Source organism: Camelus ferus, chromosome 15 (genome assembly GCF_009834535.1).
Source record: "Camelus ferus isolate YT-003-E chromosome 15, BCGSAC_Cfer_1.0, whole genome shotgun sequence".
In the NCBI taxonomy this organism is placed as follows: Eukaryota; Metazoa; Chordata; class Mammalia; order Artiodactyla; family Camelidae; genus Camelus; species Camelus ferus.
Window position 1 is genome coordinate 9,939,638 of NC_045710.1, and position 23,696 is coordinate 9,963,333.

The 23,696-nt window shown below is 41.4% G+C and overlaps 1 protein-coding gene across 2 annotated transcripts in view; it reads right to left on the reverse strand.

The window, feature by feature from the left end:
• Positions 1 to 23,696, reverse strand: part of NBAS (NBAS subunit of NRZ tethering complex) — a 277,261-nt gene that overhangs the window by 101,073 nt on the left and 152,492 nt on the right. For both annotated transcript variants that reach the window (XM_032497057.1, XM_032497056.1), the window contains exons 36-40: positions 16,581 to 16,748; positions 15,811 to 15,924; positions 15,350 to 15,473; positions 6,091 to 6,167; positions 5,570 to 5,707 (exon numbers count right to left, since the gene is read on the reverse strand). In XM_032497057.1, the coding sequence (XP_032352948.1) occupies positions 5,570 to 5,707; positions 6,091 to 6,167; positions 15,350 to 15,473; positions 15,811 to 15,924; positions 16,581 to 16,748 (621 nt within the window). The remainder of the gene's footprint in view (positions 1 to 5,569; positions 5,708 to 6,090; positions 6,168 to 15,349; positions 15,474 to 15,810; positions 15,925 to 16,580; positions 16,749 to 23,696) is intronic.

The window sequence follows — 23,696 nt, forward strand, 5'->3', positions numbered from 1 at the left end:
AACACAACATTGTAAATTACCTATACTTCAAAAAAGATGCATTTACAATAATTATAATAAGATACAAATGAAGAAAGTCAGGTACAGAAAAATGTATACAGGTTACTCATATTTGTATAAAAAATTGTTATGAAAATATGTATACCCATGAACTATTTCTGGAAGGATACAAAAGCGAAACACTGACTTAATACTACTTTCACCACTTGAGGCTTTTTTTTTGCCGTGTGTGTATAATTTTTTAAATATAAAGAAGGTTAATTAGGACAAATACTAGGGGAGAAAATCCTCCACAAGTGACCATTTGCCCATCATCACTGTGTAACACTGAAAAGAAACCTGAAGGCATGCTGGGGGGCTGCCAGCTCCCGGGAGCCCGTGTGGTGGGCTCAGGAGGCGCCTCCCATCGAGATGCACAGGCCTGGTATCAGAAATACCACCACAAATTATATCAGCACTTTTATTCCCACCTCGTAATCTACCTAAGTTATCATTTCCGCAGCTCAGGAACCACAGGGGGTGGAAAGAGAACATGTGAAAAGACGGCGGAAATACAAACGAGCTGAACTGACAGCTGAGTGAGAGCCAAGCTTCCCCGAGGGTTATTATGTGGAGGCAACAAACGGAAACCACTGTGATTTCAGTTTCTGGGATGATTCATCAGGAGTTCGTCATACCTAATTCCAAACTCAGCAGTGCTGCTTTATGCAGAGGAAGATGCTGAAAAAACTCAAATAATAAGCCATTAAGTAGTCAATGGAAAACTCAAATGTACTTAAAACATCCAGCTAACATAACCAGCCATGATTCCTTGAAATCTAAGAGTCAGGACTCAAAACTAAAACTGACGCCCAAAGGCTGTCCCCAAACCACAGCAGCTGAAATGATTCCTAAATGTATCCTCACGGGGAGGAACAGCCACTGAGTAGCTGCGGGGGGTGGAGTTGTAGGGCCTCAGGGACAGACTGGGGCCCCTGCCCTTAGCGAGGTCACTACATGGAGAGCAGACAGACACACATCACTACAACCGCCTAAAGGAACAGCTCCGGTGAGTGTCTCCCAGGGGACAGAAGACGCCCCAATGTCTACCGAGATGGCAGAGGGCGCTCTTCTGAGCTCAGACCCACACGCTGATGGTGGGAGGAAGGAGGACTTTCAGGCAGGAGAATTACATCCGCAAAGGCACAGAGCTGTGGAAATGGTGTTAAATCCATAAACTCTGAACAGCCAGAACATGAACTTCCACTGAGCCAGTGCCAGGGTCACGGGTGGCGGGCCAGGTCACTGAGGGGCCTCCAGGTTGGACACAGGAGTTTAGAGTTTAGCACATGAAAATGTCATGCTGGGAATGACCCGTCAGACCTGCAGGCCAGCGATCCCTCAGACCCAAAACACAGTGACAGGCTCCTTCTGCAACAGAGAGAGAGCCGCAGCATGTCCGAGCAAAAGGCAGGGAAAGCCTGCAATCGGGAGCTCTAAGGGCCAGATGTCACCTTCTACCAGAACAGCCCTTAGTAAGTAATCGAATTTCTCTGAGTTGCTTCTGCAAAGTGGGGTTGCTCGAAGGATCAAAGGGCAGAATGAACGTGGAAGGTACTGACAGGCGGTGCCTTCCGAGGGTCAGGCCGACCTTTCTCCTGTCCACTGACGACTCTTGTGAACAGGCCCCTAGGCCGACTGCTGCCGCCCCCACCACCCCTTTCTTAGCCAGAGAAAAGACCCTGCCCGGTCACAACGAAGGCTGCTCCCAGACTGTATTTCCAACCTTTTCCTCTGGAGTCAGGCAACACTTCTGCGCCCTGAATTTTATAGAGCGACTTCTCCATACTTTCTTAAACACTTTGTGAGAAAACACCACAGTCCCCATAATGGCCAGAGACCCCTCGACTCCTGCTACAGGTTCCATCCATCCGCCTGGAACGCTCTCCCCCGGTACCTCCCTGACGCCACATTCGCCCTTTTGTCTCTAATCAAAGGTCCTCTTCTCAGCCGGGGCCTTTTCTGGGCCTGTTTAAACTGTACTCTCCACCCACACGTGCAGCCTTATCCTTTGCCTTTTGTTTTCAAAGCTCATCATCTACTACAGTGTATGTTTTATTTACTTACTTGGTTTTTTGTGTCCCTTTCCCAATAGAATGTAAATCCAAAAAGGGCAAAGGTTTTAATATACTTTGTTCACTACTGTTTCCCCAGGATCTAGAACACTGCCTGGCGTGACAGTCCCCTGACAAATGTCTGATGAACACCCACGCCCGTAATTGGATTACCTCATATGTACGGACGAATTACTCATTAATTTTCAGCAACCTAGCCAGTGAACATTTGTTTACTACCCTTGGTGTTCCAGGTCCTGCTCTCAGCCTGAGGAAACCAATAAACAGAACAGACACGGGCCTCACACAGCTCGCTCTCTAGTGAGATGAAAGCAACAGAGCAGAAGGGCCACGACGGAGCCAAGTCAAGCACAGTCCCAACGCACAAGCAGGGGCACCCAGCACAGCCCGGGAGCAGCACAGGACGGTGGCAGGAAGCAGGCCTGGGCGAGGTGACACCGGAACCCAGTCTCTGAGCAAAGAAATGCTGGGGAAACATTATAGGTGGAGTCCAACGTGTTCAAGACAAGAAACAGAGAACACACAGGGTGTCCGAGAAATTTAAGCAGCTTGGAATGGCTGGAAAAAAGGAAGATGAAGTTGCATAAACAGACAGAGGCCAGACTATCCTGCTGGGGTGGGAAAAAATCACTGGACTTTAGGTGGGACGATGGCCAGACCTCCACTTGAGAAAGACTGCTCTGACGACGCTTGGGGGAAAACACAAAAGTAACAAGGCTGAAGACAAGAGGATGTTTCATTTCATTTTTCACTCTTCATTTTACCCTTCAGACTAACAACCAGATGCCTTCCATGGAGAACTGGCCAGCTAGTGCCCCAGCCACGTGCCAGCCTAACGCTATCGCAGGGCATGTCTGTTCCTGTCTGGAGCAGCTGACAGGACAGAAACCATGTGCTGCAGCATCACCACTGGGCCGCACAAACTGAACGGGCTTCTGCTCCCCTAGGATCAGCAACAACGCTGAACAGCAGCTGCCTGACTCCCCTGGGCCCAGAAAGGGAACCGTGTCCCACAACTGGGACTCAGAGGCCAAGGCCTAGGGCCAGGCCAGAGAGCTCCCAGGGACAGCTTTGAGGGAAAGGACAGCTGGGTAGAGAAACCCAGGCAGGAACAATTCCAAGAGTCAAACGGCAGTCAAGGCAGGTTGACACAAGTTGGAAGGAAGAACAGAAATTGGGGTAAAGGGTAATAAGGGGTCGGAATTAAGTGTCACTATCCTTCCTCCTGCAAGGCCAGGCTCAAGGCTGTCCCTCAGAGCAGCCACTCCAAGAACGCTGGGCTGAGGAAAGGACGTGCAAATAGAAACCTGAAAATAAAATACTCATGCTTCCTACCAAGTGAAAAGAAGACGGACACACCTTTACTTCTGACCCCTAGCCTTCCATGTCCTACTTTCTGTCCCTGCGTGCTCCTGCTGCAGACATCTGAATGGGGTTCCCTACAGAGTGTCTGGGCGTCTGAAGCAGGGAACAGTCACTGCCAGACAGGAAAGCTGGGGCGGAACTGCACGGTTCTCTCCTACCTGACCTCTCTCACAAGCAGTATTTTTAGGACTTTTCATTTTTGGTACAAAGTAATTTACTAGCAGGGAAAACAGGAACAATATATACTGTACTAGAACATTCCTCCAAGAGGACTATTTTAAGTTTTTAGGAAATGAACCCAACCATCAGACCTAAACGTAGCCCTGCAGCAAGCTCCTTGGCTCCGTGACAGTCCAAGCCCATAGTCTGTCTTACATCGGGTTCCAGTCCTCTCATTTGCAGCTCTTCCAACCCACTGCTGTGTGTCGCATGTGGACCCACGGAGGAGGTGGGGCAGCCACTTTCAGCTTCTTACTTCAGAGCTCAGAGTCTCCAGCACACACCAGGTGCTCCAGGGGTTTAGTGACAGGCCAGCTGGCTGAGTGGCCTTCAACCCCTGTATTCATGAGAAGTGCAGCACAGTTCTGGGCACACAGTATGGCCCTGATGCAGTCTACAGACATCGGAATAATGCATATGACTCAGGAGTTCCGGAGCAAATTATGCTGTACTTGTGTGCAGATATACCACCATGAAAAGACGAGGGTGCTGAGAAGCAGACACCAGCAAACGTGCCACGAACACGCCTGGCCAGTCATCCGACTGAATGTCATGAGCAAGACACTGAGTAAGCACATTGTTCCAGGTATAAACCTGCCACACTTCTACCTATATGATCACTTCATTCCTTCAATTTGCAACACAGTAGGTCAATTTCTCATTTCACATAAAAACATACCTGCGATATAAAAGCAAGACAAAGGAGTGCAGAATAAAAATATCCCTGCAAATCAGCAGTGGATATCGAAAAGAAAATAAGTAAATTCAAAATTCCCAAAATAAAGTATTATCTTTCATCAACTGGCTAAAAAGGAGAAACACTCCTGTTTCTTGGCCAAATGTCTTCCTAGTAAAATTAGGCCTGAGAACAATACCCACCTCCTAATGGTGATGCCCTTGGGGAGTAACTGATGTTGTACATGGTTCCCTCATGGCCCTTCCTCTTTTTAAATAAAAACTGATGAATGAAAGCCACAGATTTTGCCACAAATGGAATATTCTCATGTACTTACAGGTTCTTAGATATGTTTGGATGGCTGAGGCAGCTACAACTTTGATACACATGTGGAACTATTTCTTTACAATCTGCTTTGGGGCAGGGGAGGAAGAATCCTGTCTCAATAAAATCTCAACCTTGGATTTGTACACATAGTGGATTTGCAAGTCTGATCTATTTGCTTATCTGCTCTTAAAGTAGTAATTCTCTTCAAACGTCCGGTATGAAACGTAAGTAATTTCCCTAAAGCTGGCGTACACAAACCTGAAGGGCTTCCATTTCCGGCAGCATCTGGAAAACTTCTGTGTCCACAAAGGAAGGCACATGTGACCTGAGACTGTGCTTAGCTGCTCTCACTCAGAAAGTAACAATGAAGGTAAATAAAAGCTGTCAGAGGGTTGGTGGCAAGGAGGCACAACGTGTCTCAACATTCCAGCTGCGCAATTACTACTCCCATATCTCTGGCTTAAAAATAAATGAAAGTGCAGCACCACTTGAAGAATTACACTGCCTGCTGTCCTAGATTTAACAAAGCCATCTTCCTTTGGAGAAGTGAATTAAGAAGCCAATTCTCCATTTCTCCTCTCCTACTGCTTTAGCCTTTCCTAAGAACGCTGTAAAATCAAACAAATAATAGAAGAGCTAAGGGACGAACGAATCAGCATTCACAATAAATATCAGAAAGTCTACCTCTCACTAGATGCCTGGAAAAGCAACTACGTCTAACACAGAAGAAGCAAAGGCTGCCAGCCGCTAGGAATGCATTCTGAACACAAAGCGCGCCGGCCCCTCCAGAGGGCTAAGCCCATGTTTCAGCTGTCTGAGAAAAGCTTTAACTCTGCTTATGAATGAAGCGGGAGCCACGAGGACTCACCCTGTAGAGAGGGTGGCACTTGTCCACGAAACACGGAGCCAACCGGGCGTAGATCTGCAAGCTGTAGTAGTAGGCTGCCAGCTGCAGGGACACCGCAGAGTGGGACTGCTTCTCAAAGCACTTGTTGGCATCTAACACCTAGAAGGGAGCACGAGAGAATGAGCTCAGCGGAAAGGACATCAGCACCATCACCATATACCATTCTATTTCTAGTCATTACTGTAGAATTTTGCTCCTAAGTTTCCACCATATCAACTCAAGCTCAAGCTCATCTTAGTATGACCACACTGAAGTTCAACAGGCACAATAAAGGTAGATCCTATGTGTGTAAAAGTAGATTTAAAAACCAACTTTTCAGCTAATATTGTAGAACTGGATACTGACCACAGTCCTTCCATCATGCAGGAACAAGCAGAAACAAGTCAAACATGTAATAAACAAGTTACTGATGAAAATCCCCAGTTTAGACTTCCAGTTTCTCCACTTGTAAGTCCTTCTTTCTTGGTTAAGGGTAAACTTACCTGCGGTAAGGCAAGGAGATAAGCAAGAGCCAAGGTCATATCACTTGGTAAAGCATCACTTGCTAGTTTCAAAAGAACTGAATGTGGGGAAAAAGAAAATTGCATTATTTCATCTGAGGATCCCTATGACATTCATAGTTACCAAGTGTCATGATTTTAGTCCTTTATGATTTCAACACTAATTAGCTTCAGAGAACTCTTTAAGACCCTTTATGAAAGTCTACTCCACGCTATTTAAACACAGGTTACACGAAACTATGCTAAATGATAACCTCGCCTTAACTCAGACAAATTATGCTGTTTGTTACTTAAACATGAGGAAATCCCATTAGTGTAGCTACAAAGTCTAAGTGCCAAGAGATCAGTGAAGATCTTAAAGCCAGTCTTTTGGTTTTCAAGATCCAGGGCAAGCTACAAAATTCTGTCTATCAATGACAGCTAACATGGAAGATGACCACAAGGGAACTAATGATCAGAGCAATAAAACAAGCTTCGTGAGTGCACGCTTAGGGTAGATCTTTTGATCACCACGATGTTGATAATATGGTTTTCTTCTTTCTCCTCACCACACTCCACAAAAAGAAACCAGTCTCTTGGTTTGATTATACAACACCTTAAAATGTCCCAAACACCTGCAACTTTTCCACAAAAATTTTTATATAAGCAACAACCTATCAATGTCATGGCTTTAATAAAAGAGGCCGCTGCCCATAACATCTGTGTTTATATACATTTTGCATTAATAAGGAGGAACTGCAGTCATTTAGGGTCTTAAATGACAAGTAACAACTACTCATTGCAACCACAATGTAAATCCTTTAGTTTTAAAGAACAGAGAGTCTCATGATTCTCACGAATGAAGTAAACAGTATGTAAATAATTCAAAGTAAATACCTGACTTGGAAAATACACCATGTAATTTTTTCCCCAGATTTACCTTCCTAATTGTGTCTGATTTGAACTAAAACTTAAAGTCATTCGTATACTCTGAGCTTCGCTGACAGTCTGGACAGGGGGGTGATGGTGGGGCGGGCAGCACCTGTAAGTGGGTGAAGTGTCAGAGGCTGACCTAAAACTCAGCGCGTCCTGTGGATGAGTCACAGGGGGAAAAGCCCAGCCTTCTCCCCTGAGCCTCTCCAAAGGGAACGTTAGTTCTCTACATACTCATTCCCTCCGTGTTCTCCAAGCCTTATGAACCAAACTGGACCACCAGTCGGCCTCAGGCCTCCCAAGGAATCACACTATTTTAGAAATGTTCCGTGATCAAAAGCTACTCATTTTAAGGCCCATTTCCAAATTCAGCCCTTCATTCAAAATCAGTGAGAACTTTCCCAGGACCAGACATTGCCCTAAAATAAGAATCTGAGCCCCTGTCCTTTGGGGATAAACACACTAGGACAAGTCTCCAGATAAGTAACTGAAAAGTACAAGGCAAAGGGCCCAAATCAAATTCTGTACAACGATCATGAGAGCAAAGAAGAGGCGTAAGATTGCTGAATGTATTCCAGAACACTAGTGAAACTGAAGAATAAAGGGGCTAAGCTGTATATTTTAGACACCAGAAGACGAAGTAAGAAAAACCATGTAAGTTAGTCTGCTGAAAATTCTGAATTATCTGAAAAAGATTTACCTAGAATCTAGAAGCGGCATATCCGCGCAGGCGCACGTGCACGCACACGTGCACACACACACAACCCCAGGGCTGCTGTTCTGACTTATGTCTGCCTTAAGTATTCTGCCATTTGATATCAGCCCAGCAGTCCTTCAGGACCCTTACTTTGCAGGAAAAAAAATCCAATAGTTTCACATACTAATAATTCTTCCCTATTAATTTTCTCTCTCTTTTGGTTTTTTATAAGGTAATCTACAATTATAGGCCCACCCAGCTGTTTTTTTCCCACTCTACTTTTATTTTCTTCAGCTATTTCCCTTCAACATGCAGAAAAGAGGTTAATTCTCAAACAAGTACATCTAAACCTACTCATCAACATTAGCCCTGTCTCTTCAAAGCTCAGAAGCCCTTATTTCAGGTGTGTGGCTGTTGCTCCAGCCATTGTAGGCCCATCCCTCCCAGAGTTGTTAAGGCCGGCGCGAGGCTTCCCTGGGCAAACCAGTCCCATTACTGACTGTCTTTCAGTCAGATCTTTTTTTTTTTTTTTTCTTCCGTATCATCAACTTAATCTAACTCCATTTAATGTGCAGTTGGCTGTTTCCAAAAACCAAAGCACCTTCAAGGGATAAAAATAAGCTAACACTGAAGACATTTCTAAGCATTTGCTACAGACCCTGAAGGGAATTCCAGACACAAACAACCCAACGAAAACCAAAAACAACCGAAAAGAGTCATGATGACATAGTTGGAATAAACGCACGGTCCCCAGGAGACACCTCCACCTGCACACACAAGTTCCAGCAGACTTTAAAAATACTTGGATTATTTCACTGGCATTTCTTGAACATATAAAATTGAACACAGAGCTCTTAGCAGGCAAAAGAGAAAAGCAGTAGTTAATTTCCAGGAGCTAAAAGCAAGACAAAATTCACCCTCAAAGGAGTCTAAAGAATCACTATTGTTATTTTTACCAACTAGTGAAAATAATCACTTTAAAATACAAATAGCTGCTCCAAGGGAAAAATATCCACGTAGACCTTATTTCTTACATACAAACGTGTTCATCATTTAAATTTTTCTCCTGCATTTTATGATTCTTTGACACTTGGAGGTTTTGCCAATCCTGGCAAGACTACCCTCCCAGGGCTAGTCCACTTATACGGAGAACAGTGTCCCTGTGAGCACGTCTGTGACCTGCAAAGCAACCGGCACAGAGCCAGTTCTCTGAAGCACCCTGTCTCTCAGGCTCTCGCACTCCAGAGGCAGTATTCCCTCTGCCCTGACCACCGCAGGGGCCAGTACTAGACAACCAGAGACCACCCCAGAGCCCAGAGTCCACCAAAATCACTGAAACACTTCATCTTAAGTTTGCTCAAGCTGGCCTACCACACCCTGCCTAGTCATTCCCAAGAAAGCCAATTCCTTCCCACAGAAACCCATACTTCCCCTCATGCCTTCTGCTTCCAGGCGACCCGAGTGCATCCTGCCGCGGCCCTGCTTGGGTGTCGCAGTCCCTGCTTCTAGGGATTTGCTAGTATAAACTTTCTCCTGACGATCATTTCCACGTCTAGGTGTCTGCCCGTCCCAGAATCAAACCAACATCTGGGTACATTTTAGAACAAAAACTAAAACATCTATAAATGTACAATAAACCTCTGGCCTACAAAATCAGGCAGAATGACATAGCGGGAAGGAAACCATGATGGGATCAAAGTTAAGGCCCACCACTGACTTACTTACTGCATAAGTTTTTGTTCCAGAATTTGTTCCAGAACCTTCTGGACGTCAAAGAAGATATGCTGTACAAATATCACATATTACATGATACCCTCAGCATGGTCTGAGAGCACCCAATAATCAAAGACACTAATACTTCTGCTGTAAAACATCTGAATACTCATACTAAATGAGATAAGCAGAGATTGTAAATAAACCCCATGTGAATATAGTTCAGGTTTTGATGCGAAACATGCTACAAAAAAAAATCTCCTTGGTTTTCAAAGCATTTTGGATTTTGGATCTGAGCCTTAATTTTCCTCATCTGTAAACAAGTATTAAACGAAGCAGACTGTGTACAGCGCAGAGCATCTCTCTAGCATGTGGAAGCACCTACAAAGTTCCCTTCCCTCCTCTACAAACTACAGGCTGGAGGGGACAAAATGACGTTCTTCAGTCAGGACACGATTGGATTTCCCCCTAAAAATGATGGATAATAGGTTCTTCCATTAATAACTGCCACAGCAGCAACAGAGGCAATGACTTCCATTTTATATAAGGCTTCATTATTAATGAGTTAGTGACCGTATTTAAGCCTACGGATTAACCTCAGCAGGAAGAAAGCCCCAGACCACACACGCAAGCCCGGCTCTCCGACGCGCTTGTTCCATCCTCCCCGTTACTCACCTGCTCCTCGCTGAGTGCTCGACAATTATCTGAATTTGCTTTTCCTCACAACCTCTCTGGAAGAAGACAGCTCTTTTCCTCAGTTTCCAAAAGAGGATTTAGAATCACAAAGTCCTTCTTTTCTATTTTCCAGACACCAACACATAAACAAATCACCCCAGTCTTGGGGAACTATGTTCTTTCCTTGAGAGGGCTCCATTCGAACAAACTCAGCAGCATCCTCCTCCTTTCCACTGCTCCACCTCTTAAACGAGTGGCCACCCACACTGTGTCCGACACCTTGACTCTCCTTCTTCCTTCAAGTACCGAAAAACTGGCTTTGATCCCCAGTGGTGACAGATTAGGAGTTTGGGACTAACAGATACAGTTAGTATATATAAACAGAAAAACAAAAAGGACCTACTTATAGCATAGGGAACTATATGCAATTTATTGTAATGAGCTGTAATGGAAAATAATCGGAAAATATATGTGTGTGTGTGTATATATATATATGTATATATGTAGCGATATAATTGAATCACTTTGCTGTACACCTGGAACAAGCATTGTAAATCGACTAACTACACTTCAATAAAAAATAAGAATTTTTTAAAAAGAGGCTTCTTGACATCTGCTTCAAGATGAAGATCCCTTAAATTTGGGGTAAGTCCAAAATCATCCCCACAAGGTAAGCCTTCATTCATATGAACTGACTCCTCAGAATTAATCCTAAGAAAAAGGCACCGTGGCTTTCCATTGCCCCTATGACTCAGACTTTAGCCCCACTGTCATCGGATGAACTCCAGTGAAATCCAGAATAATAATTCTATTTAAATTCTTTGGTGATTGGTTATCTTATTAGTACAGCCCTCACGCAGATGAAAACTATAAACTCTGGATAAAGTATAAAAAAACAAGTATCAGAAGGCACTGGAAAGGTACCAAAAGCAGACAGAAACTGGAGGGTAGCTGCCATTTCGAAAAATGAATGGCACTGCTGACCTTCCCATTTTTATAGCTTTTATCCTGAAGGCAAGCCCCTGTCTGTTTCTTGCCAAGGCAGGTAAAATTCAGATGGAGAATCCCTAGTCTTAAAGAACCAGAGCCCAGAAAGATCACATCAGCTGAAAAGCAACAGGTCTGATAGTTTCTTATAAAACTAAACGAGTCCATAATTCTTGGCCCAGCAATTCCAACCTTAGATATTTACCTGAGAGAAGTAAAGATATAGGTTGACAAAAACACAGTACAGGAATTCACAGCAGCTTTTTCGTAACAACCATCAGGTGGAAAAAGCTCCCATGTCCCTTAACAGGAGAATGGATAAACTGAGGTATATTCATACAAGGGAATACTTCTGAGCAATTTTTTAAAAAAGAAGAAAGAAGAAGTACCTACTGACAGATACAGATGAATCTCAAGTTTTACACACAAGAATACATCCTGTATGATTCTCCTGAATGAATTTTAGGACATTCAAAACGAATCTACAGCAGGGTGAAAATCAGAACGCTGGCAACCTGTTGGCAGCAGGGGTGGTGTTTGCTGGGAAGAGGCGTGAACTTTCTGGGGTGACAGTAATGTTCTGTATCTTGAGAGGAGTCAGGGTTACACAGGTGCGGCACCTGTCAGAACTCATACAGTCTTATGTCTACATTCAAGACTTTTGCATTTCATTGTTTGTAAATGTCATCTGAAAAATGTAATAAATATTGACTCTAGTTAAAGATATGCACAGTGCAGTGTCAAGGAGTGAAGTGTAACTATGTCTGAAACTTTGAAATGTGTCAGAAAATAAGTTGCATTTGGTGGATGAACTATACAAGTACAGTAAAATTTTAATTGTAGGATCTAGGTGGAGAATATACGGGATTTCACTGTAGAATTTTCTCAACTTTTCTGTGCATTTGAAAATCTCCTTAATAAAATATTGGAGAAAGAGGAAATATTCTCTCTGCTGTCAAATGCTAAAGCTCCCCATCAGTTACTTATTTCCCAAATGGGGGTTTCTGGAAAGATCCTTGTGGACAAGTACACATGTGCCTGGTCTCCAGCACTCCGGCTGCTCGGTTTCTGGCCACACAAAGCCCCTGATGGCCTAGCTGCTCCAGGCCTGGAAAACGCACCATCACCAATGTCAAGCATACCACTGTCCCCAGGCTGAAAGGAAAGAGGTCATATCTCTTCCCTAATCCTTAACACAATTGTTGGTGAAGTCATTCCGTGACATCTTTTTCTGCCACAGCCAGATCACAGCTCATTAATCTCTACAACCCAAGTGCCTAGCCCAGAACCCCTCCTGACTAGTAACTGAATTGTTGAAGGGACCAGATGGCGGGATGGGGAGGGAGGGGGCAGACACTACCCCCACTCCACCTCATCAAAACTCTCTTGGCAGTGCTCACTGAGGCTTAAATCTCTTGCAAAGTAGAAATCAAAACCCCACACATGGAAAGCTTCCCAGACTTTGAATCTGCAAAGTATTTAAAGCAACATATGACAAAATTATCAATGAGGGTCTGAGGCCAACTAGATCTCACTGGGTTTCACTGGGATCCACCAGATGTCATGCTGTCTGCAGACTAAGTCATGGTGATTCTACATTACCATTTAAAATATAATAAAAAAGAAAAGAAGCCTGCCTGAGATTTAATGGTGTGTGTGAATTTAATCTGCAATGTGTGTTCTCTAACCTTGAATACGATGCATTTTCTAAACAAGTTATACAGACAAAATCAGATGAAATCTATGCCGAAGCCTCCAAGCACTAATTCTGTGCAAAATAAGTGCCTCTGGAAAGCACTCTATGATAAATTTAATTCCAGAACTAAATTCACAGAGGAGAGCTGCCCATATTATTGATTTGGAAATCATTAGCCATTAAATCATTCATTTAGCTAAATAAATAATGATCAATTTTCTTTAGCTAGTCTCCATAAAAACCTTTCATCAACTTTATTAAAAAATTCTGAAAAGTCAGATCATGTTGGGAAGTTTAATTTGTATCATGACCTACTTTTGAACCAAAGTTAGGAGTCACATTTTTACAATTTTTAAATTGGGTCATTTAACCTATATGATTCTTTAATTCTGCTGAGTTTCTGACAAGTATTTGGATACTAAAAAATAGCCAAAGATTCCTGTTTCAGACATGTCAGCATTACCAAGAGATACACCAAATGTGGTGATCATTTTGTAATGTATAGAAATATCAAAACACTATGCTGTATACCAAGAACTAACAGTGTTGTAGGTCAATTATACTTCAAAAACAAGCAGACCAAGTCACAGAAAAGAAGAGATCAGATTTGTGGTTATCAGAGGCAGAGGGGAGGAGGAGGGGGAAACAGATGAAAGTACTCAAAGGCACGAACTTCCAGTCATAGTGTAAGAAACTGCTAGGAATGCAAAGCACAACACGGTTAATGTAATCAACACTGCTGCATGTAACATATGAAAGTTACTCAGAGAGTAAATCCTAAGAGTTCTCATCACAAGGAAAAAATCTTTTTTCTCTTATTTTGTACCTATATGAGATGATGGATGTTCACTAAACTTACTTTCATAATCATTTCATGAGGCATATAAGTCAAACTGTTACACTGTACACCTTAAATTTATACTGTGCTGTATGTCAATTTTATTTCAATAAAACTGGAAGAAAAAAGATGTCACGTAGATAAGGTTCATTCAAATCAGAATGCCATTTGACAGATGCAGCAAAAGGCATGCTGGGAAGAGTATGGCTACAGTTTGTTGATTGACTCCTTGTAAATTTCAAGGGTTAGGAATATCTAAATATATTTTTAAATGAAATATCTTGTATTCTAATGTATCAGATCTATGAAATCTCACTTTATTTGTACCTCCTCTATAATAAAGTTGCCTACTTATCTGCAAAAAAGACATATCACATGTGATGTTTATGAAAATGCTTCATAAATTATAAACTAACATGTAAATTAAAGTGATGATGATGATTAAAATCACTTCTCTATTTATAAAGTTCCATTCTTAACATACACAGGAGGTGCTCTGAAATATTCCTCCCATTCAACAATATTGAAAAAAAAGTTTTAGATATTTTAATGGACTTGGATTCATTCTCTTGGTGGAATATCCAAATCTGTCAGAAAAGACAATTTGAAGAAACATGGGGGCAGAAAGAAACCCCCTGCAGTCCCACCAGAATCTCAGACACATAGACGCTGCTGAGAACAGAACCCGCGTGTCTGGGGCTCGGGTTCAGACTCACCATGAGCATGGTGTCAGTTCCCGCCCCAGTGACTGCGTGTACACTCCGTACTTATCTCATCACTGTGAGGAGACATGGGTTTCGCATCTCTCATACAGAAAACTCTGGTAAGCGTGTTGGAAAGATACGGCACTCAAGATAGGACCCTCAGGGTGAAAAGACCAGACACAGACATAAAGGATACAGGCGCCTTTCTCCAGGACGCCAGGTGAGAGGCTCAGAAAGCAAGTGTGTCAGAGTTTGAAGACTAAACAGAGGACTGTTAGGAATAATGTGTTATCTCAAGTGATACATTCAAAGCTTCTTAACCATGGTTACACATCTGAATGGCCTGACGAACTCTAAGAGATATTTGATGTGTAGGCCTAACTTCAGGGATTCTAAAATAAATGGTCTACAGTGGTCCCAGGCTTCAGTATTCTTAAAATGCCCTAAGTGATGCTAACGTGTACCAGGATGCAGCACTACAGCAGCAGGCCTTGAAAACAAGGTGAAGTCATAACTAGATCCCAGATGATCGACAGCAAAGAAGCTAACGCAGGCCAGGACTGGTTGTTAGGAAGAGGTGCACAGACGGGGCCCCCCACCAGCATTACAGAGCAACGATCTAGGGGTGGATCACACAGGCTGTTGCGCCCATTTTACAGATGAGGAATAATATTCTTCTGCTTGAAATCCCTATTGCTTTCAGCAGAGGGCTCATTTAAAATGTTTAACTTAGCACCCACGTTCTTCCCAGCCTACTGCTGCCTCATTTCTTCACCGGCTGCTCACACATTCTCTTCTCCCCAAGTGTTAGAATCACTTACAAATCCCTGAAAAATTGTGAATAATGTCTATCTGCTTTGCTTCAGTGAATTTTATTCCTCTACCTAAAACATCCCCCTTCTCCCTCTTAATATCCCCCCTCTTTTCATCTGCTTAACTCAATTACTTAATTCAGTCTTATTTATTATTCTCCCAGTATGAGCTACACACTGTCAAGGAACTAGAACCTTCTTTCCTACCTTCTGTTGCTGGAAATACTTCTTCTCCTTCAGTTTTAGTCTCTGCCAGCTTCCCAGTTCTCAGCAGCACTTCTGCAAAGCTTTCTACTGGGACATGCTGATAGGCGTCATAGGTCACTTGAGACTAGACAAAGAAACAGTTACACCGTGTGGTAGGATGTCTTTTCCTTTATGAAGATATTCTTGGAAAACATAATGATGGGATTTCTATCTTCTGGTAACCTGAATCGTAATTTCTCACTTACTAAAGCATATTATTGTATGTAGAACTATAAACAGCTTTTAGTCTCATTACATACATTGTAACGTATATGAAACAAATCACATAAAACCAATGAATAGCATGAGTAAGAACAAAGCAAAAGGACTACATTTACAGGAAAATTTGAGACTTTGTTTACAGTAAAATGCCCCCAAGAGCACGACAGTAACTTATCTGTTCCTAGACACACTGTCCTTACCTCGACGACATAGGGATTGGCGATGACGGATTCATAAAAAGGATGGCAGCCTTGTTTTTCTAGACCTTCATTGGCTAGGGTTCCGATTTGATAAGCACCCCCGAATTCTTGCCCCTAAACAGAACAAAGCGGGGAACAGTGGATAAAGAGAAAGAGAGCGGAGAGGGGTGGGGTGGGAGGAAAGGAGGAAGGAAGAAAGAACGCATAGGTATCAGGAGGAACTAATCAATGTGCATTGTGTGATCCAGAGAGTGTCAGAGAGACACGGGTACAGCGGAGGGTGCAGGAATGATCACCACACGCAAGAGCAGCACTTCAACCTCACACGGCAGGGCCTTTCGATTTTCCTGGTCACTTTGACATCACTGAATCAGAATCACTGAAGCAATCTGTGTTATACGCATGGCAAGTTTTCTATACAACAGTCAGGGTAACCTTTCTGAAGCATCGTTTTGTACACATTGCTGCTCCCTTTCTCAAAAATCCTCCACATCATTTTCCCTTTCATCCCAGTTAATTTAGTTCTGACATATAAACCAAACCTTATCTACATCTATCAGTGTCTTTCGCAAGTACTGTATGATAGAATACTGTATTCTATAAAATAATCACTTATTCCCTATCTGTTGGGAGGCCTAGATTTCTTCATAGATTGTTTTAATAATCTAAAGAAGATAAAGTTGTAGCAACAGTGAAAAACTGAAGAGCATGCTAATGAATTGATATAAAAACCACACAGCTGACTTTAAAAAGCAAGCTGCGCTGCACACCTGAAGGGGTCGAAGGTAAGTCAAAGACTTCTTCCACCACTGCCCGTCGCTGACGGCCTGCAGCACGGCCCTGGTGGTGGTCGTGGTGTTGGAGAGCACTTTCATGGTGGTAGCAGTGGTCCAGTGGAGCAGGTCAGCCGAGTTGCTGCCTGGGACACTGACCTCATCCTATGTTAAAAAAAAAAAAAAGGAAAACGGCAAGAGCAAAAATGTGCATAGTCTCAAAAACAGAGCGAAGAGTGAAGATAAACAGATGTAAAAATCCATCTCTGCCAATCACAAAAAAATGTGAAACAAGACACTACTAGCATATTGTACCTCCTTGAATTATTTACAAAATAAAATTCGGTAAAGGGAAATACGTCACAGTGCATTAGTCAAATAATCCCTTTCAGAAATATTTATGAGGCAAATAATGGGTTCTTTATGTTTTTTACCAATCTAATATCCTCCAGTGAGGTACTCATGCTGTTTCTTTGAGAAGACATTTTAAAGTATTTAGTATTTAGATTGAGTAAGAAATACATTACTCATTTGACAAAGGTGAGGTTACTATAAGGAACATTTGCATCTGAATGCATATATTAAGTTTTAATGTTTTTATTTCTAATTCTTCTCAAGGTGAAAAGGGCCTGAGGTAAGTCAGATAAGCAGAGCGATTCAAGGATTCCGAATCCACCCATCTAACAAAGAAAGGGGATGGGAGCCAAGCTAAGACTTAGTGAAGGACTCAGAGTGAAAAAGCAAAACACTGGGTGGAAAAAGGGGTCTGTAAAGCATGGTTAGATAAGAGTAAAGGTAAAAATGAGCAAAGTGAGTTGTTGAGGGAGAAAAGAGGACCAGGTTCACAGAGAGCAGTCAGCCAGATCCAGACATCTTATTCACCAAGAGTGATGTGTAGGACTCTTGTTCATAATACGCAAGAGTCATAATGGCCACAGTTTATCAGATGTCTACTCTGTGTCAGGTGCTGAGCTAGGTGCTTTGTGTGGTCGTCCCTAAGCGGGCACGGGGATACCATTTGAGACACAAGTTTAAACTGCAGATCAAACAAGGTGAATATGCCACCCACAGGCAACTGGCTGGGGTGTCTCCTCTCTTCTTGACCTGCCCTGGCTCTCAAAATGTGTGGCCCACTTGCTCTCTGCAGGGTTTTGACTCACTGGCAATACGTTACACACACGTGAGTATTTATTTAAGTTAATATATTCTTCTGCATTTGTCTGTTTGTCTTCCCAACCAGAGAGTGGCTTTTCAAGGGCAGGGGCTATGTTTATTCATGACTAAAACGTTCAGGGTATGTTAAAGTCCCTAATCTCTAGTGTTTATCTGTAGATGTGTGTCAGGAGTCTGGTTTTACTGCTCTATTTAAATGTTTGAAGAAACATTTTCTAAGCCCTAATATTTTATGCTTAAAGTAGTTAAATGTTATTCAAGTAAGATTTCATGTCACATTTTCAATTCCGGTTCATCTTCAGAATCTTCTTAATTGAGAAGGCGTACTGAATAATTTGAATGTTATCAACTAATCCAAGTAGAGGACTAAAAATATAAACATGAAGAGAAATATGGCACTTAAACAGGATAAAAGTTCATTCACAGGAAATTCAAGTCAACTGAAAAATATTTAAAAATATAGGCTACAAAACAATTATTCCATTTCATAAAATAAATTTTACTCTGTTCATATGGGTTGGCTAACTCAAGGTAGAAAATTGTAAACATCTGGAACTGAAAAGTTTGTTCCAGAAGATAAATGAAATTCAGATGACCCGAAATGTACATGAGAAAAGGATTTTCTGTAAGAGATTCCCCCAATAAGAATCACAAAAGAGAAAGTAAAATAAAGGGCTTATTTGGATCACAGAAGCAGCATTTAATCTGGGGTCCGTCTACCATGATTACAGCGTAACTAGTCATTAACGAGGAAAACAGTTTTCTTTCAACTTCATGTAATAGGGAAAGAAAAAAGAGGTTAGGCAAAATTTACCCCTGAAATGATTACTACTGGCAGTTTTTCTATTCATAGCTGCACACTGCTGATTAGAGTATATGACGGCTGAAATAGTTTAATCCCCCAAAACAAGTCAACAACCTCCAGCATAAAATTTAACATGAAATCTCATTAATGTCAAGTGTTACACAGCTCAAAGGTTAATGTACTAAGCACCAATGACATTTTTCAAATCTTACAATAGACAACATTACCAAACAGGTTCACAAGAACAAGGACATTCCACATGTCAAGCTTGGCTTACACAAACAGTTCCTGTTGATCAATTACCATAATAAACAATCCATTTATGAGTCGCCTTCTCCGGTGTCTGGTAATATGAGGGTTAATTTCTGAGAAACTTGTTTGCCATCTGTGCCCTGGGCTGGTGGCACCCGTGACCTGGGCACAGATTACAAACAGAACTCAGACTGAGCTTGGTCACTACCCCTTCTCCAACCTACCTGGAAATGATCCAAAGTAATTCCCTGCACCTAGCACTTACTTCCAGCAAATTTCATACTGCATTCAAAATATTAAGCAAATTCCACCCTGAATTAAAAATATTAAGAATGCAACCCTTATTATGGGTGATGCTACTTTTAGAACTATTTGTCAGAAAAGAAAGTAGAAAAATACCCTACGGAGTAAATCACTCTAAAGTCTGACTCTGCTTCAGTTCATCTGCTAATTAACCAGGCTACAGTTCAGCTGTGCTCATCTTTGGGCGTCATGGACCCCTCTGTACTTCTGACGAAAGCTGTAAGTGCTTCCCTCAGGGAACTGCACATGCACCTGTACATACATGAACACACAGTCAGAGACAGACACACAAAAACACACCAAATTTGACACGTTCTCTCCAGGGCTTTAGGGACCAAACCTTTCTTGGGTCTTCCAGTATTCTTGGATCCAGATTAAGTGATCTGTAGTTAGAAAATAGAAGTATATTCTATTTTCTTTTTTCCATGCCCCGTTTTTCAGTCAGCACTTACACAAAGCTATGGAGGATAAATGACAGGAAACAGGAAATTGTCTATTTCTGTAACCATTTCTCCTGTTTTATCCCAGGGCAATACTGACATGAATATGCAAAGATGTGTACATAAAAATGCTCAGCGCAGTTCAGTCGAAAATAAAGGAATACTGGGCACAATCTAAATGTCCCAAAACAAAGGAAAAGATAAATAAATCATGGTATATGCATCCAACGACCAGTATCACACCATGACACAAACAGTCTGTATGTAATGACAAGAGCAGATGTCCATGACACATATCAGTACTTGAAAAAAAGCAAGCTTCAAAATGATATATGCAGTATGAATCCATTTTTACTAAGAACAAAATAACAGTCCTCCAGGAGACAGAGGTGGGCTGTACAGAAAGTCTGGAAGGATATATATAAACTTTAAAATGTTTACCTCTGAGCAGTAGGACTCATAGAATGGGGAGAGGAAGGAACTGAGAGAGAAGAAAGAGAACTTACATCTTCATGTATTATTTTCTTTCATGCATTATTGATCAGTTTCATATTTGAAAAAATCAGAAAGACCAAAGTTACCACAAATAAACATGTACCTCCTACCAAGAGTTAACAAATGTGTTAACATCCCTCTTGAGTGTTTCACACTTTCAGAAATGTCACATCTCTCTCTCTTTTTACACTTTCAAGAAATAAAGCATGCCAGATTACATTAATTATCTGAACTCTTATCTTCCCGTAAGTGGATTATTAAAATAAAAATCTGTACTGGATTTGTCATTAAAAAAAAAAATAACACATTCCAGTCAAGATGGAGCCATGAACTGTTTCAATATGTTCACCATGCTCCAAAATCCTGAAAATAAAAGGAAAAAAGAGTCAAAAGACACTCAAGTTTATAGAGTTCAACATTTGGGGGCTCAGAGTTCAGATGCTCGCAAGGGCTGCCAGATGCTCCTTTGCAGGTAAGACTGTGAATCGAAAAGATTCCCCATAAGGTGGAGAGGCTTCAGCCTGGCTCACTGCCTGGGGCTATTTATATTTATTTATATAAAGTAGTGGGCCTAGGGAGAAAGAGAACAAAAGTCAGAGCCCAAAGGAACTGGGCCAAATCCCTCATTGGTTCCAGGTCTCACGTCCTTACTGGTACAAGCAGGAGGGAGTTCCAAGTGAAAAGTTAATACAGGATGCGGTTCTGGACTGAAGTACCAAGGGATATGATTGAAGGAAATCCCAAACTCCAGAATCCTTAAGTAGGGTCTGAGGAAATGCAAATTAAATGAATTGGATGGCTCACAATGAGCTTGCAAACCAAAATTCCAAAACATCTGGGAAAAAGAAATTATTAAGATAATAACTGTAACAAAAACCTACTTAAGATGAAATCATTTTAAACTTCAAAATATTAATTTGTGTCTGTGCATTCTAAATATAAGATTTAAAATCCTTTAAGAAGGAACAAGATATCACATAAAAGAAAAAAACAAATATAATCCTATTGAGTTAATGTGTGTGTGTGATATGAGGTAAAGGTCTAAGTCCATCTTTCTATATGTGGCTATTCCTCAACCCTGTACATACCTAATATAAAAAGTGGCTCATTATGACTTATTTACCAATAAATATAAAGGCTAAAACTATAGAATTCTTAGGAAAAAGCACAGGAGTAAATCTTCACAACCTTAAATTAGGCCCAGATTTCTCAGATACAATAGCAAAAGTGCAAGCCATAAAAGAAAATATTAATAAACTGGACTGTCAAAAACATTAAAGGTTTTTTGCACTTCAAAAGTCACCATTAAGAAAGTAAAACGTCAACTCACACAATGAGAAAAAAATATTTTCAAATCATACATCCAATAACAACTTGCACCCAGAGTTTAAAAACAATAATGACAACAACAACAACAAAACTCTTACAGCTCAAGATGACAAATCATGCAGTTAAAACACAGGGACGGTGAAAAACTCAAAAGCTTCCCACTAAAATCTGGGACAAGACAAGGCTGCCCACTATCACCACTCCTAGTCAACATAGTCCTGGAAGTCCTAGCCACAGCAATTAGGCAAGAGAGAGAAGTAAAAGGGATCGAAATTGGAAAAGAAGAGGTAAAAGTGTCACTATATGCCAATGACATGTTACTATATATAGAAAACCCTAAAGGTCCACACAAAAGCTACTAGAGCTGATTGGAGAATTCAGCAAGGTAGCAGGTTACAAGATTAACGTTCAAAAATCATTTGCGTTTCTTTACACTAACAATGAATCAACAGAAGAAGAAAGTAAAGAAACAATCCCCTTTAAAATAGCACCCAAAGTAATAAAATATCTGGGAATAACCAAGGAGGTGAAAGAATTATACACAGAAAACTATAAACCATTGATGAAGTAAATTAAAGAAGACTTTAAAAAATGGAAAGATATCCCATGCTCTTGGATTGGAAGAATCAATATTGTTAAAATGGTCACACTGCCCAAGGCAATCTACAGATTTAATGCAATCCCTATCAAATTACCCAGGACATATTTCACAGAACTAGAACAAATCATAATAAAATTTATATGGAACCATCAAAGACCTAGAATTGCCAAAGCATTGCTGAAGAGAAAGAAAGAGGCTGGAGGAATAACTCTCCTGGACTTCAGACAATGCTATAGAGCTACAGTCATCAAGACAGCATGGTATTGGTACAGAAACAGACATATAGACCAATGGAACAGAATAGAGAGCCCAGAAATGAACCCACAAACTTTTGGTCAACTCATCTTCGACAAAGGAGGCAAGAATATACAATGGAATAAAGACAGTCTCTTCAGCAAATGGTGTTGGGAAAACTGGACAGCAGTATGTAAAGCAATGAAGCTAGAACACTCCCTTACACCATACACAAAAATCAGCTCAAAATGGATCAAAGACTTAAACATAAGACAAGATACGATAAACCTCCTAGAGGAAAACATAGGCAAAACATTACCTGACATACATTTCAAAAATTTTCTCCTAGAAGAAATAAAAGCAAGAATAAACAAATGGGACCTAATGAAACTTACAAGCTTCTGCACAGCAAAGGAAACCAGAAGTAAAACAAGAAGACAACCTACGGAATGGGAGAAAATTTTTGCAAGTGAAACCGACAAAGGCTTGATCTCCAGAATACATAAGCAGCTCATACGACTCAGTAAGAAAAAAATAAACAACCCAATCCAAAAATGGGCAGAAGACCTAAACAAGCAATTCTCCAAGGAAGACATACAAATGATCAAAATGCACATGAAAAAATGTTCAATATCACTAATTATCAGAGAAATGCAAATCAAAACTATAATGAGGTATCACCTCACACCTGTCAGAATGGCCATCATTCAAAACTCCACAAATGACAAATGCTGGAGAGGCTGTGGGGAAAGGGGAACCGTCCTACACTGCTGGTGGGAATGCAGTTTGGTGCAGCCACTGTGGAAAACAGTGTGGAGATTCCTCAAAAGACTAGGAATAGACTTACCATATGACCCAGGAATCCCACTCCTGGGCTTGTATCCAGAAGGAACCCTACTTCAGGATGACACCTGCACCCCAATGTTCATAGCAGCACTATTTACAATAGCCAAGACATGGAAACAGCCTAAATGTCCATCAACAGATGACTGGATAAAGAAGATGTGGTATATTTATACAATGGAATACTACTCAGCCATAAAAACCGACAACATAACGCCATTTGCAGCAACATGGATGCTCCTGGAGAATGTCATTCTAAGTGAAGTAATCCAGAAAGAGAAAGAAAAATACCGTATGAGATCGCTCATATGTGGAATCTAAAAAACAAAAACAAAAACAAACAAACAAAAACAAAGTGTAAATACAGGACAGAAGTAGACTCATAGACAGAGAATACAGACTTGTGGTTGCCAGGGGGGCGGAGGGTGGGAAGGGATAGACTGGGATTTCAAAATTGTAGAATAGATAAACAAGATTATACTGTATAGCACAGGGAAATACACACAAAATGTTAATGGTAGCTCACAGAGAAAAAAATGTGACAATGAGTGTGTATATGTCCATGTATCACTGAATAATTGTGCTGAACACTGGAATTTGACACAACATTGTAAAATGATTATAAATCAATAAAAAAT